This window comes from Portunus trituberculatus, chromosome 38 (genome assembly GCF_017591435.1).
Source record: "Portunus trituberculatus isolate SZX2019 chromosome 38, ASM1759143v1, whole genome shotgun sequence".
NCBI classification, from domain to species: domain Eukaryota; kingdom Metazoa; phylum Arthropoda; class Malacostraca; order Decapoda; family Portunidae; genus Portunus; species Portunus trituberculatus.
Genome location: NC_059292.1, coordinates 15,308,654 through 15,321,396, shown reverse-complemented (window position 1 = coordinate 15,321,396; position 12,743 = coordinate 15,308,654). Strand labels below are relative to the sequence as shown.

Sequence of the window (12,743 nt, the reverse complement as noted above, 5' to 3'; positions counted from 1 at the left end):
CAAGAGCGTAATGCAATATGTTGAGAGAGGAAGCATGGGCATTGAAGCAGGAAATGTTCCATGGCCTCAGGGGTAGTCCTACATGAAGGGCAGAAATGGTCACGAGACAGTCGACGTATCCGATGCAAATAAGGAGTATGGTATGCCCCAGGCGGAGGCGGGCAGAAAATATATATATATATATATATATATATATATATATATATATATATATATATATATATATATATATATATATAAACATGTTTTATTTGCTTTATAAGTTCATAACCACGAGAGAATGCAGGGAAAAATACGGGGTGGGGGAGGAAGCATGGAAGAAATTTTAAGTTACTCCTAACAACGTTTTCTATGAAAGTACTCGCTTCCAACAGATGGCAGCACCGTCGCTGTCCTCCAAACTTTAACCCACACCAAAACTTCCATTCTGTATATTCCTTGATCTGGACCATGGTAGTGATATTTGTGATGTTTGCATCTGCATGAGTGTTTGGTTATTCCATGGGCGTTGATTATTTTTAAATGGTACGGAAAACATGAGGGAGGGGACGCCCGAGATGAGCTTGAAGGAATTTATTTCAAGGGGGCAAGAATAGTGAGCTAAATTTGTTAATTTTAGACATTTTTGAGGTCACATGAATATGTTAGACATACTGTGCTATTTGAAATTTAACAATTTTATTCATTTATTTATTTATTTTTGTGCTTTGTTCTTCGGCCTGTGCGAACATTAACTAATAGTAGGATTGCATAACTGAAATTATTGTGTATGGTAACATGTTAAGACAATCTATCACGAGTTGTCTCTTGCTATTCACATTTTTTTTTTATTTTCTCTCACTTCTTTTCTTCAAAGTAGCAACCCAGCAGTTCCGTGTGAATTCTGTTTCCTGGTACATTATAGACACTGTGCATAATGCTATATCAGTGTCAGAGATGGAAAGTCTAGTAAGTGCACAGTATATATCAGTGATTCCCAACCTTTACACCTTGGAGGAACTCATGTAATAATTTTTCCTATTCCACAGACCCACTATATATGATATACGGGTGTCTTAAGCGCAGTAACCCCTGTGTTTGTAACATGTTGTTGAGTAGGAATTATGAATTATGAATTAAGATCAGTCATTTTGTAATAGCACATCAATATTTTAGGGGTTTAGCGTGGAACCACTGATGATGGAAGGCGGAACCCCGGTTGAGAATCACTGGTATAGATGATAGATGTGCAAGATTTACAGGTGATCTTTGTTTTAGAAGACGCCAGTAAACATTTACTGTCTTTCACAATGTAAAAAATAAAAGAAGGGATTTTTTTTTCTCCCAAACTTGTAAGTGCAATCCACGTTGTATCCGTTCAATTATATTACTATTTACTCGTCACATGATATATGAATTAATTAAGGGAACAGACAAAAAAAAATTTTGGAGGACCTACGCACGAATCTACTCATGTTTTGGCTTGACTTGCATGCATAATTTCGCCCACCGGCACCAAATAGGCTCCGACGGCGCCAATTGGCTTCACCCTGCATTGATGAGCTGTATGCGAGACAGCCTTTCCTCTAATCTTTCCTCCAAGTGTTGAGTTACATATGGTTTATGATCACTCTATGAACGAGGGACCTTTGTATTAAAAGAATTTTTCTGTAGAACTTATCCGTTTTCTGTATATTCTAAAGAGTCACCGTCTGATGGCAGCACTATCGCAATCGTAGTAACCTCTTGCTTTTCCTGACTTACTATAGGACTAGTAACCCAATGTTCACCAAGGAATATACATATATATATATATATATATATATATATATATATATATATATATATATATATATATATATATATATATATATATATATATATATATATATATATATATATATATATATATAACCCATATATAAGGATATACGGGTTCAATGAGCGGGCTGGAGGAATTGATTAGGGAGCTCAGTTTCTAACAGATGGCGCGCGGGTCGCAGGTTGTAAGTGGGTGAGGGATGGAGGGTTCCATCAGCGGGGGAGGATGAGCGCCGTTACAAGATTCAAACAGTCAGTCAGTCACGGGAAGCCTGGGAAGGAGTGCAAGGTACCTATATCAGCCATCGCCCGCCTCCGCAGCCTCCGCCTGGGCCACACCACGCTAAGTGCTCACTTGCACCGCCTACGTCTGTCTCGTGACCCCTTCTGCCCTTGGTGTAGGACTACCCCTAGGCAATTGAACATTTCCTGTTCCAATGCCACGCTTCCACTCTCATCACACTGCATAGCTCTCCGCCCTGGCCATCACAACAATCGACCTGCCCACCCTATTGAAGGCCTCAGGCGTCCACCCATCCTGGCAACCTGCTGTCTTTTGCCTTACTTGTGCCTTCTTGAGGAAGACCGGCCACTACCACGCCTGTGATACCCACACGGGACTGCCCCAGGGCTCATAAGGATCCAAAAGAGGCCACGAAGATCTATGGATCCTTATGAGCCCAGGGGTAGTCCTGTGTGATTATCACAGGCGTGGTAGCTGGCCGGTCTTCCTCAAGAAGGCAAAAGTAAGGCGAAGGACAGCAGGTTGCCAGGAAGGGTGGACGCCTGAGGCCGCTAGGAGGCTGGGTGGGCATGTCTAGTGTCATGATGGCCAGGGCGGAGAGCCGGCGGCCGGCGGGAGCGTAGTGCAGTATGTTGAGAGTGGAAGCGTGGGCATTGAAGCAGAATGTTCCATGGCCTAGATCTTGATCTTGATCTTGATTCTACAGGTGTCCCAGAATTTCTCCTGAGGCAGGCTTTAGTATCAGCAGCTCCTGTAGGTGATAAATAGGGCAGAAGGGATCAGGAGACAGACGTAGGCGGTGCAAGTGAGGAGTATAGTATGGCCCAGGCGGAGGCAGGCAGAAAGCACATATATATATATATATATATATATATATATATATATATATATATATATATATATATATATATATATATGTATTGTGAGGGCACCATATATATATATATATATATATATATATATATATATATATATATATATATATATATATATATATATATATATATATATTGTGAGGGGCACCGCATTATTTCCCTTTAATTTATTATTTCGTGTCGCATGGCGGCACCAGCACAGCCTCTTGCTATTCTGCAGTGCGGCCACCGTCTCCCTCTCTGTTCCCGCCATCTCGCTGGGCCTGGCAGGCATCACGACTCGCGTCAGTACTCAGTAGTACTTAGTCAGTCTTTAGCGGAGGTGGACACGTGCGCTCTTGGGGTCCTGGCACAGTGTTGAGACGCGTGTTGTTAGGCTGTTCCGGGTGCTCTATAGTCGGTCTGGGAGTTGTGCCCTCCTTTTGGAGTAGCTGGTTTGCTACTGGTTTGGCCGTGACGGTGTGGAGCAACGGGTTTGTTGTTCGAGGGGAAAGTGTAGTTGGTTTGGCTATATTTCCCATGTTTTTGCGTTTGTCCCCTCTTGTTGAGTGGCGACGCGTAGGGATGCAGTATTGTCTCGTCCCGATTGTTGTTTTTTAGGTGGCCGTGGTCACCAGTGTGGTTTGGTGGGTGGCTGTGTGCCTCCACTTTTGTTTTGTGTAGTTTCTGTAGTATATTGAGTATAGTGGCCTTAGCCACACACACTGGTTGGTTGTCTGGGTGGGAAGCTTCATGCTATCTCCCAGTCGGTGTGCAGTCATCGTCTGCACGACCTGTTAGCTACGCGTATCTTGACTCCCTGCGTGGCTGGTTGTCACCCGGAGTTAATAGCTGGGCTTGTGTATACCACCGGATGTGGAATACGCATCGGGTTGTGTAGTAATCCGTAGGCACGTGGAGTCAGTCTTGACAGGTGCTGGCAAGCATCTGTTACATTAAATAATATAGTAATATACACCACGCGTCTTGACCCAGTCTGGGCACTTACAGCCTGGGTACAAGACGTGTGGAAAGGCATTAATACTCCCGTAGAGAAGTGGGTGGAATTGTCCTTGTGGGGCGGTTTCTCTGCGGAGTATTAAGGCTTCGCCCGTAACACATAACTTATATACTATCTATAACTTCTACTTGGTTTGATGTCAGGAGGAGGAGTTGCAAAGGAGATTCCCTAGCAGTGGGGGAAGTTATACACTGCTGGCGACCTCTATTTCTGTAGTATTATTTGTCTACTACTATAGTCTGACCGAGCTTAATTTACGGCTATGGGGGGGCGAGGGGAACTCTACAGTACTGCCACGTTTCCAAAAAATGCGATGTGAAATGGAAGTTATTGGTGTACAAGGCATCGCAAATACCATCAATTCAAATGTATAAAATTTCGACTTGTGTATATAGATGGCTGAATCAACAGTAACCATCATATGCATAAAAAACTATATAGTACCATACAAACATGGCATTCATATTCAACAGTGTTGCTGATATCAACTGTAGTAACTTATAATGGTACTTAGCGTATGTTTAGGGTGTGTAATAATATCAGCGTTACAGATATAAGATAATGAGCATGGAAAAAAGAAATAATCTATTATCCAAAGTAAAAAAAAAAAAAAATAGTAGAAGTCTTGTGAGTGGCGGCAATACTGATGAACCCAGCCTGGCCAGGCCGAATAGCCTCACCTTGTAGTACCAGATGTTGCTATAATTATAAGATAAAATGCTCACATTTACTGGCTTTTACAGTAATTTCAAGGGTGAGGCATAATCGCATACATAATTCGTAAGCCAAGCTAATGTGTAGTTTCTATTTTTACAAAATAGTAGGTATATGCCAATACCTAAGTGAAAAAAAAAAAAAAAGCATTTTGCACTTATAAGCGGCAACTCTTCCACACCCAGCTGGTGGCCTTGACACATTGTGGTGGCGACGTGACTGACCTCGTGCCACTCACTTATATATATATATATATATATATATATATATATATATATATATATATATATATATATATATATATATATACAATTATAAATGACTCTCTCTGCTTACCTTTGATTCTTTAGTAAGAGAGAGAGAGAGAGAGAGATTAACAAAACAGTAGTGAAAACGTGGCAACACTGTACAGAGACGCTCGCCCCCCCGTGGCCGTAAATTAAGGCTGGTCAGACTATAGGGGCTGAGTGTGCAAGGCTCAGGGAAGTGATTGGTACATGCTGGCGTCATTACCAAATCCTCATTAGGCATGAGTGATAGCAGAGTGTATCGTCGCCTCGCTGGGCTGTTGTGACGCCGTGGAGGACTCTGGTATGAGCTTGCACACTTTCAGCAGAAAGAACCTGAGTGTTGCGAGTGCTGTGAAATAAAGTACTCCTGCGACTCCTGAGTTTCCCTACACCACCAACCCACCAATCTGTTCCACTTCATAGCATATATATATATATATATATATATATATATATATATATATATATATATATATATATATATGCTATGAAGTGGAACAGATTGAGGGTGTAAACTCAGGAGTCGCAGGATACTATTTTCTAACGTTTCGCCTACAAGGCTTCTTCAGAGAGAATCAAGGAGTGCAAGGTACCTATATTCTCTGAAGAAGCCTTGTAGGCGAAACGTTAGAGAAATAAAGTAGTCCTGCGACTCCCGAATTTCCCTACACCACCAACCCACATATATATATATATATATATATATATATATATATATATATATATATATATATATATATATATATATATATACGTTTATATAAACGTTTTATTTACCTTATAAGCTCATAACCACGAGAGAATGAAGGGAAAAATAGGGGGGGGGGGAGGAACCATGGGAGAAATCTTCTTAAGTTACTCCAGAACACGTTTTCTATGAAAGTACTCGTTTCTAACAGATGGCAGCACGGTCGCCGTCCTCCAAACTAACCCACACCACAACTTTTCTGTATATTCCTTGATGTTCAGTTCACTGTTGTTCAGTCTGAGTTTGGCCACAGGCGTGGAGAGGTGTTGTTAGCTTGCCAGCAGTCTTCTTATTTAACTACTAGCTCGTGCAGACCACCATGGTGAAGGTGACGGTGGAGTATTGGTAGGTTCATCGGTTATTTATTATACGTATTTAAGAATTTTCTGCTAATATTTCTGGAACCATTTTTGGCCCTTTCACCAGAAAAATGCGGTCTGCTGCCTCTTGTCCGTGCCTGCATACGTCCATCCTCTCTCTCTTTACCTGTGCATTGGTTACACAGGTACACTGTTCATTCCGTTTAAGTAGATGGACTTTATCTGTTACGACTAATTATTTCTATTTATTTAGGTAAATGTTCGGCGTGTGTAGTATATATATATATATATATATATATATATATATATATATATATATATATATATATATATATATATCGCTCTTTTATGTCTCCCACCCCCCCCCAAAAAAAAAACCTATTCCCCACAGGCCTCCCAGCTTGTTGGGGAGGGTTTGGGGGGGTGGGATGGAGAAAAAGGGGGAGGTCCAACCCTGCAGTTTTACCCGAGGCTGACACATTCTGGTGATTAGGAAATTAATATAATTAGTTTTATGGGCGGAAATTAACATAATTAGTTTTATGGGTAAGAGTTTTATTAAATTCAGGACTTGACAGCAAAGGTGAAGCAGCCCTGTCGATTCACTTTCTCAGCTTTGTGCTTACTAGTTTGAAAAGGCTTCACACTGTTTATGATATTATTGTATGGTAGTTTCAGTTATACAATTAAGTGATAAAAAAAAAAAAAAAACAGTCGAGATAATGATAACGAAGGAATACACCTTGCAACAGCGTATATTCCAATCTTGGGAGTTGGAATGACTAAGCAGCTTTGACAAGTTTATACACTGTATGTACCACCAATACCAATCAATATTGATTATAAGACATGTCTACATGCTGCCTGCTAAATGTGCCCAGTAATTTACAAACAATATTGTTACAGGGAATGTAATATATATATATTTGCAGTTTCAACCAATATGCCCTATCTTATGTTTTTTTTCCCTATGGCTAACAAGCTTGAGGACCTCTTGGGAAAGTGGGGTTTTAACCTAACCTAACCCCATTTTCCAATAGGGTAAAATGGGATTAGAAATGCTTGTAGAAGTGTGATTTAGACCATGAATATGTGTATAGTTACATGTAGTAAGGATGGATATATATATATATATATATATATATATATATATATATATATATATATATATATATATATATACACACACACACACACACACACACACTCTGAAATGGAAAGTACTCTACTTATATTCAAATGTTCCACTTATTGCAGGGTAGGATTTTCTGCCTGTTTAGTGAGACAAGTTACAGAGATATAAGAAATCAAATGCAACATGGAACATGATAATGGAGAGAGAGAGAGAGAGAGAGAGAGAGAGAGAGAGAGAGAGAGTAGAATTGTAAAGTTTGTGAATGAAGCCAACACAATTACGTAAGGCAACTTGAGTTTTAATGGTTTTTCTCTTGATTTTATTATATTTTGTTATAATTATTTAATAAATGAAATGCTTGTAACAATGTAGGTATTATTTGAACAAGATTTTGGGTTTCAGGGTTGTTTTATAAAAATATCCTAATTTTCCTAAGATTTTTCCATATCCATGGGAGTGTTTGTTACCTAATCCCCATGGATGATAAGGGATGATTGTGTACTTCATTTCACAACATTGTTACACCTTTGTATTTCTTACAACTACTGTAAAAGATTCTGCACCTCTGAATATGATAGCATGAATGGTATTTAATATTTAGAATATTTAGCAATAACCCTATTTAAAGATGTTCTCTAGCAGTACTACATGAACTCATTATTGTGAAGAGTATATACATTCAAAGTCAGGACATAGTGTACATAAACATAAATATTGTAATTTTTTCTTCCAGTGGGGGATGAGGGTACCGACCCCGCTATGAGGAGCTGGCCAGGGTTATCAAGGCTAAGGTTCCTCAGGCGGAGGTTGCTGGCTTCGTTGGTCGCACAAGTAAGTGACTGCTGGTTATTTTAGAGATTGCTATGAACCTTATTTTTACCTTTCTGTTATATAACATAAATACTATCACCTAAGATATGTAAGAGTGTGTGTGTGTGTGTGTGTATTTACCTAATTGTATTTACCTAATTGTAACATATGGGAAAAGAGCTATGCTCGTACTGTCCCGTCTCCATATCTACTAATGTCCAGCTTTTTCTTAAAATCATGAATATTCCTTGCGTTGACCACTTCCACGTATAAACTATTCCATGTTTCCACCCTTCTATGAGGGAAGCTATATTTTTTCACATCTCTCCTATAAGTGGCCATTTTTAGTTTTTTCCCATGCCCTCTCGACATTCTTTCATTCCACATACACAGATCTTCCCTATCCATTTTTTCCATGCCAATCATCACTCTGTATATTGCTATCAGGTCTCCCCTTTCTCTTCTGTTTTCCAGGGTCGGAAGTTGCATTCTGTTCAGTCTGTCTTCATAAGTCAAATCTCTTAAGTCAGGCACCATTTTGTTGCAGCCCTCTGTACTTTCTCTAGTTTCCTTATGTGTTTCTTTAAGTTCGAGCCCACTGTATTGTTGCATATTCAAGCCTTGGTCTTATCATTGCAGTAATTATTTTCTTCATCATTTCTTCATCTAAATATACGAACGCCACTCTTATGTTCCTCAATAAGTTCAATACTTCTCCAATTATTTTGTTTATATGTCTCTCTGGCGATAGGTCATTGGTAATTGTCACCCCAAGGTCTTTTTCTTCATGACTGGTTTTATGTCTTCATTTCCTATCTTGTACATACTCCTGATTCTTCTTTCACTCTTGCCAAACTCTAATTTCTTGCATTTTGTCGTGTTGAACTCCATTTGCCATGTACAGCTCCATTTCCATATTCTGTCCAAGTCTTCCTGGAGTAGTTCGCAATCTTTGTCACATCTCACTTTTCTTAACAATTTTGCATCGTCTGCAAATAGGCTCACATAACTGGACACCCCATCCACCATGTCATTTATGTAGACTGCAAACATTACTGGTGCCAACACTGATCCCTGTGGGACTCCACTCTCCACCAAGCCAAGTGTGTGTGTGTGTGTGTGTGTGTGTGTGTGTGTGTTTGAATAAGCTTATGAGGATAGAAAGTTACCTAGGTATTTACAGTGTAACCATAGTAACAACTTAATATTATGAACATTTGTCCTCATGTAGGCATGTTATTTCTAAAATCTTGTTTATTTGTGGCAAATTAAAACACAGGTTTGATTGTTGGTTATAATGATACTCTGATTTTTGTCTTGTCCTATTTATTTTTTTTTTTTATTTATATTTATTTATTTATTATTATTATTATTTTATTTATTTATTTTTTTCTAATGAATGTCTGCTCATCAAAATACTTATTTGTAAGTAAAAATCATGATGTCATTTTCAAGTGATGGCCTTGCAATTTGTATTTAAGTGTTATGTAAATGGGATTGACATTAGTGTTGTTCTTACTCCTTTCTGTTGATTGCAATGTTAGGGTCTATTCCATATTTCACAGATAGCAAACTACAATACATTGTATTGTATTGTGTAGGTTACTCCATGATTATTATGTGTGCACATTATCTAAATTCATGGCATCTTGTGTTTATCTTTAACATTGACATTGTTCAGACACAATCTGATTTTCATAAATGGATAGAATAAATGAGGATGGAAAGAACTTTGAGGCAATTTTGCATAGAGAGGGACCTTCTCCTGTTGGTTGCTCTTCCAAAACAAAATGATTCACAAATGCATAAATATACATGGGGAGGATATGGGAAAAAAAAAAAAGAATAAATACAGTACATAGCACTTGATGGACAGAAGAAAAAGAGAAAAAAAAAAGTATAGCAGGTGAAGATTCAGGGAGGAATGATTGGTGAGCAACAGAATATGACATGAAAATCCTATGGGATACATACTAATTTGCCACACAAAATTGATGGTGTACACATTCTTATCCAGTTGATGGATTGTAGACAAATCTGGCAATCTTCTAATGTATGTACTGACTACTATCTGTTTGAATTGATATGAAAAGTGTGTGCATTGTGCTTGTAGTACGACATTGTCATTCAGATAAAAGCTTATCTGTTTATTGTGTTAAGAGTCTATCTATCAGTGAGTGCTCACTGATTCAACTAGTGGGTGGTTGCCTGATTTCATGATAGTACCAATGATACTGGAAAGAACTCTTCGCTTGCAGATCATGCTGGCAATTTCTTATTTGTGGAATTTTTCTCAATTTTAGATGTTTTCCAAGACTTACCAATGATAAACATTATAGATGCAATATGTAAGCAAGACTCAGGGCAATTATAATGAAAGGTGACTGAAACACCTGAATCATGCAATACAAGGACAAATATCAATCAAACAATTCATTTCACACGCAAGTTACCAACTTTTCATTATGTTTAAAAAAGTTTTCCTATTGTGCCTATAATGAAGTTTATTCGTATAATGAATATTTTCTCAACTTTACACTTATTAGAAATCTTTTTATTGTTTTTTCATGTGTGTATTTTCATACATTACTTGTATTTTATTTTATTTTTATTTATATTTATATTTTCTGAGTCTTCCTATTTCAAGATGACAGTGCTTATCTGCTTTACCATTCATTCTTCCCTATGATTGTAAAGAAAGCTTCTGTTAAGTTCAAGGTGTGCGCGCACGTGCGTGCACACACACACACACACACACACACACACACACACACACACACACACACACACACACACACACACACACACACACACACAACGAGTGTGCACACTTTTAAAGTAAGATTGGATAAGTGTAGATATGGAGACGGGTTCACACGAGCATAAAGCCCAGGCCCTGTAAAACTACAACTAGGTAAATACACACACACACGAGCATAAAGCGCAGGCCCTGTAAAACTACAACTAGGTAAATACACACACACACACACTTACTTACATTTACATACATTTACTTCAAACTCATTTGTAGTATTTTGAGATACTTGTCTACTATGCTATACTGATTTTTGCTTAGATGACAATTTCTAGCTTTACCTTCCTTAAATAGTCTAGATTAGTGGTTCTCAACCTGGGGGGACCATTGCAAGAATTTAGCAAGCTATTGCAAATTATACACTTCTTAATAGTTTTGGAAATTGTATATGTAAAGAAAAATGCATCACTGTCCTGAGAGAAGAAAATTTTTATCTTTTAATTGATTGCTTTGGCTAAAAAAGTAAGTTACATAGTACTGAGTGTTGTTACGAATGTATGTATACATGTGAATTGATGTATATGTGCAAAATAGTTATTACTTGCTCAATATGTGGATGTGAGAGACAGTGCAAAGAAGAACAGACTCATCTTAGATGGGAAAGAGACACTGAGCAGTGAGTTACTGGTGATAGCATGATCTCTGTTTGGCTTGTGATATCATCATATAAACATGTGGGTATATTTGATTCTTTTCTAGTTGTAGTAAAGCAAAAGTGTTTATTATTATTATTATTATTATTATTATTATTATTATTATTATTATTACTACTACTACTACTACTACTACTACTACTACTACTACTACTACTACTACTACTACTACTACTACTATCATTGTTTTTTATTTATTTATTTTTTACCTTTTTTATTGTGATGGGGACTTTAGAGATAAATGAATGGGAGCCACATGATTGTTAAGAATTGATGAAGGGAGGAATGGAGACAAAAAGGTTGAGAACCACTGGTCTGGAGTTACATGTATATTATGTACTACTGTAATTTGGTTCTTTCATTTGGTGAAGGTGCTATCACAGTGCACACTCATTGGGATGTGGCACCAAAGTAATGTAAGACTGCTTTGAAGTGAAAAACAAGGTTTTGTAAAGTTTGTATGAGACTAATCAATGCATATTGTTAATATTACTTTCTAACTTTCAAACAAGCTTCTTTTGAAGTTTGTATAAACGACATAGAAGTCCACTCCAAGGTACGGACTATGGCCTTCCCTGACTTTGATGAGTTGGCTGAAATTACCAGTGATGTCGACAAAGGAAATCCCATCCGGCAGGTTTCCAAGACTGAGTCTGGTGGCTGCCAAATCATGTAGAGCAGGTGACTTGTCTCTTCCTTGTTACATCAGAATGAACTCTTTGTGTCTTTATGAATATAGCTCCCTAGGTTTCTCTGACATCTCGCTCCTTCTTAGATTTCCCCAGATGAATATCCTTGGTAAACAACACTCTACTTCCATGTCCAACTACTTTTTCCTTACCTGTTTATGCATTTTTAGTATTTGATATAATTATAAAATGAGCATGAGATGGCCATAATAATAATATGCATGAAATAGCCATAAATATTAGAATGATTATTTTATTCATACTTTGATACTATAAAGTATATTGCACATGAAAATAACTTGCATATTATTACATTTATAATGCATGTGCATATTTACTATTTATTTTCTTGATGCAAAAAAAAAAAATTCATCTGCTTAGTTTTGCTTCCTACACAGAAAAAATATTGTTTTTGCTCAAGATAGATGCACATTAAGTATCTTGCAAGTTTTGTGATAGAATGAAAGTTGAAGATATTGTAGCTCGTGCATTACATAAAATAACTAAAAGCTTTCCTTGCTTTAAGTAGGTTACAGTTTTCCTTGCTCTCAGTAACTAAAAGCTTTCCTTCCTTTGAGCAGACGACTGATGAATATACCCTCTAGTAGAGTTGCTACCACTTTTATCATCCCTCCTCGTTCCTCTGGCAA

General features: G+C 37.7%; 1 protein-coding gene across 3 annotated transcripts in view; it reads left to right on the top strand.

The window, feature by feature from the left end:
• Positions 1 to 5,847: 5,847 nt before the first annotated feature.
• LOC123515172 (migration and invasion enhancer 1-like) overlaps positions 5,848 to 12,743 on the top strand; it is a 14,180-nt gene continuing 7,284 nt past the window's right edge. Inside the window, exons 1-3 of one of the 3 annotated variants that reach the window (XM_045273679.1) lie at positions 5,860 to 6,016; positions 7,860 to 7,957; positions 11,917 to 12,083. In XM_045273679.1, coding sequence (XP_045129614.1) covers positions 5,991 to 6,016; positions 7,860 to 7,957; positions 11,917 to 12,080 — 288 coding nt within the window. In that variant the 5' untranslated portion in view covers positions 5,860 to 5,990 and the 3' untranslated portion in view covers positions 12,081 to 12,083. Of the gene's footprint in view, positions 6,017 to 7,859; positions 7,958 to 11,916; positions 12,086 to 12,743 lie in introns of those variants that run through there. The other 2 variants (XM_045273678.1, XM_045273680.1) reach the window with 2 other exon arrangements.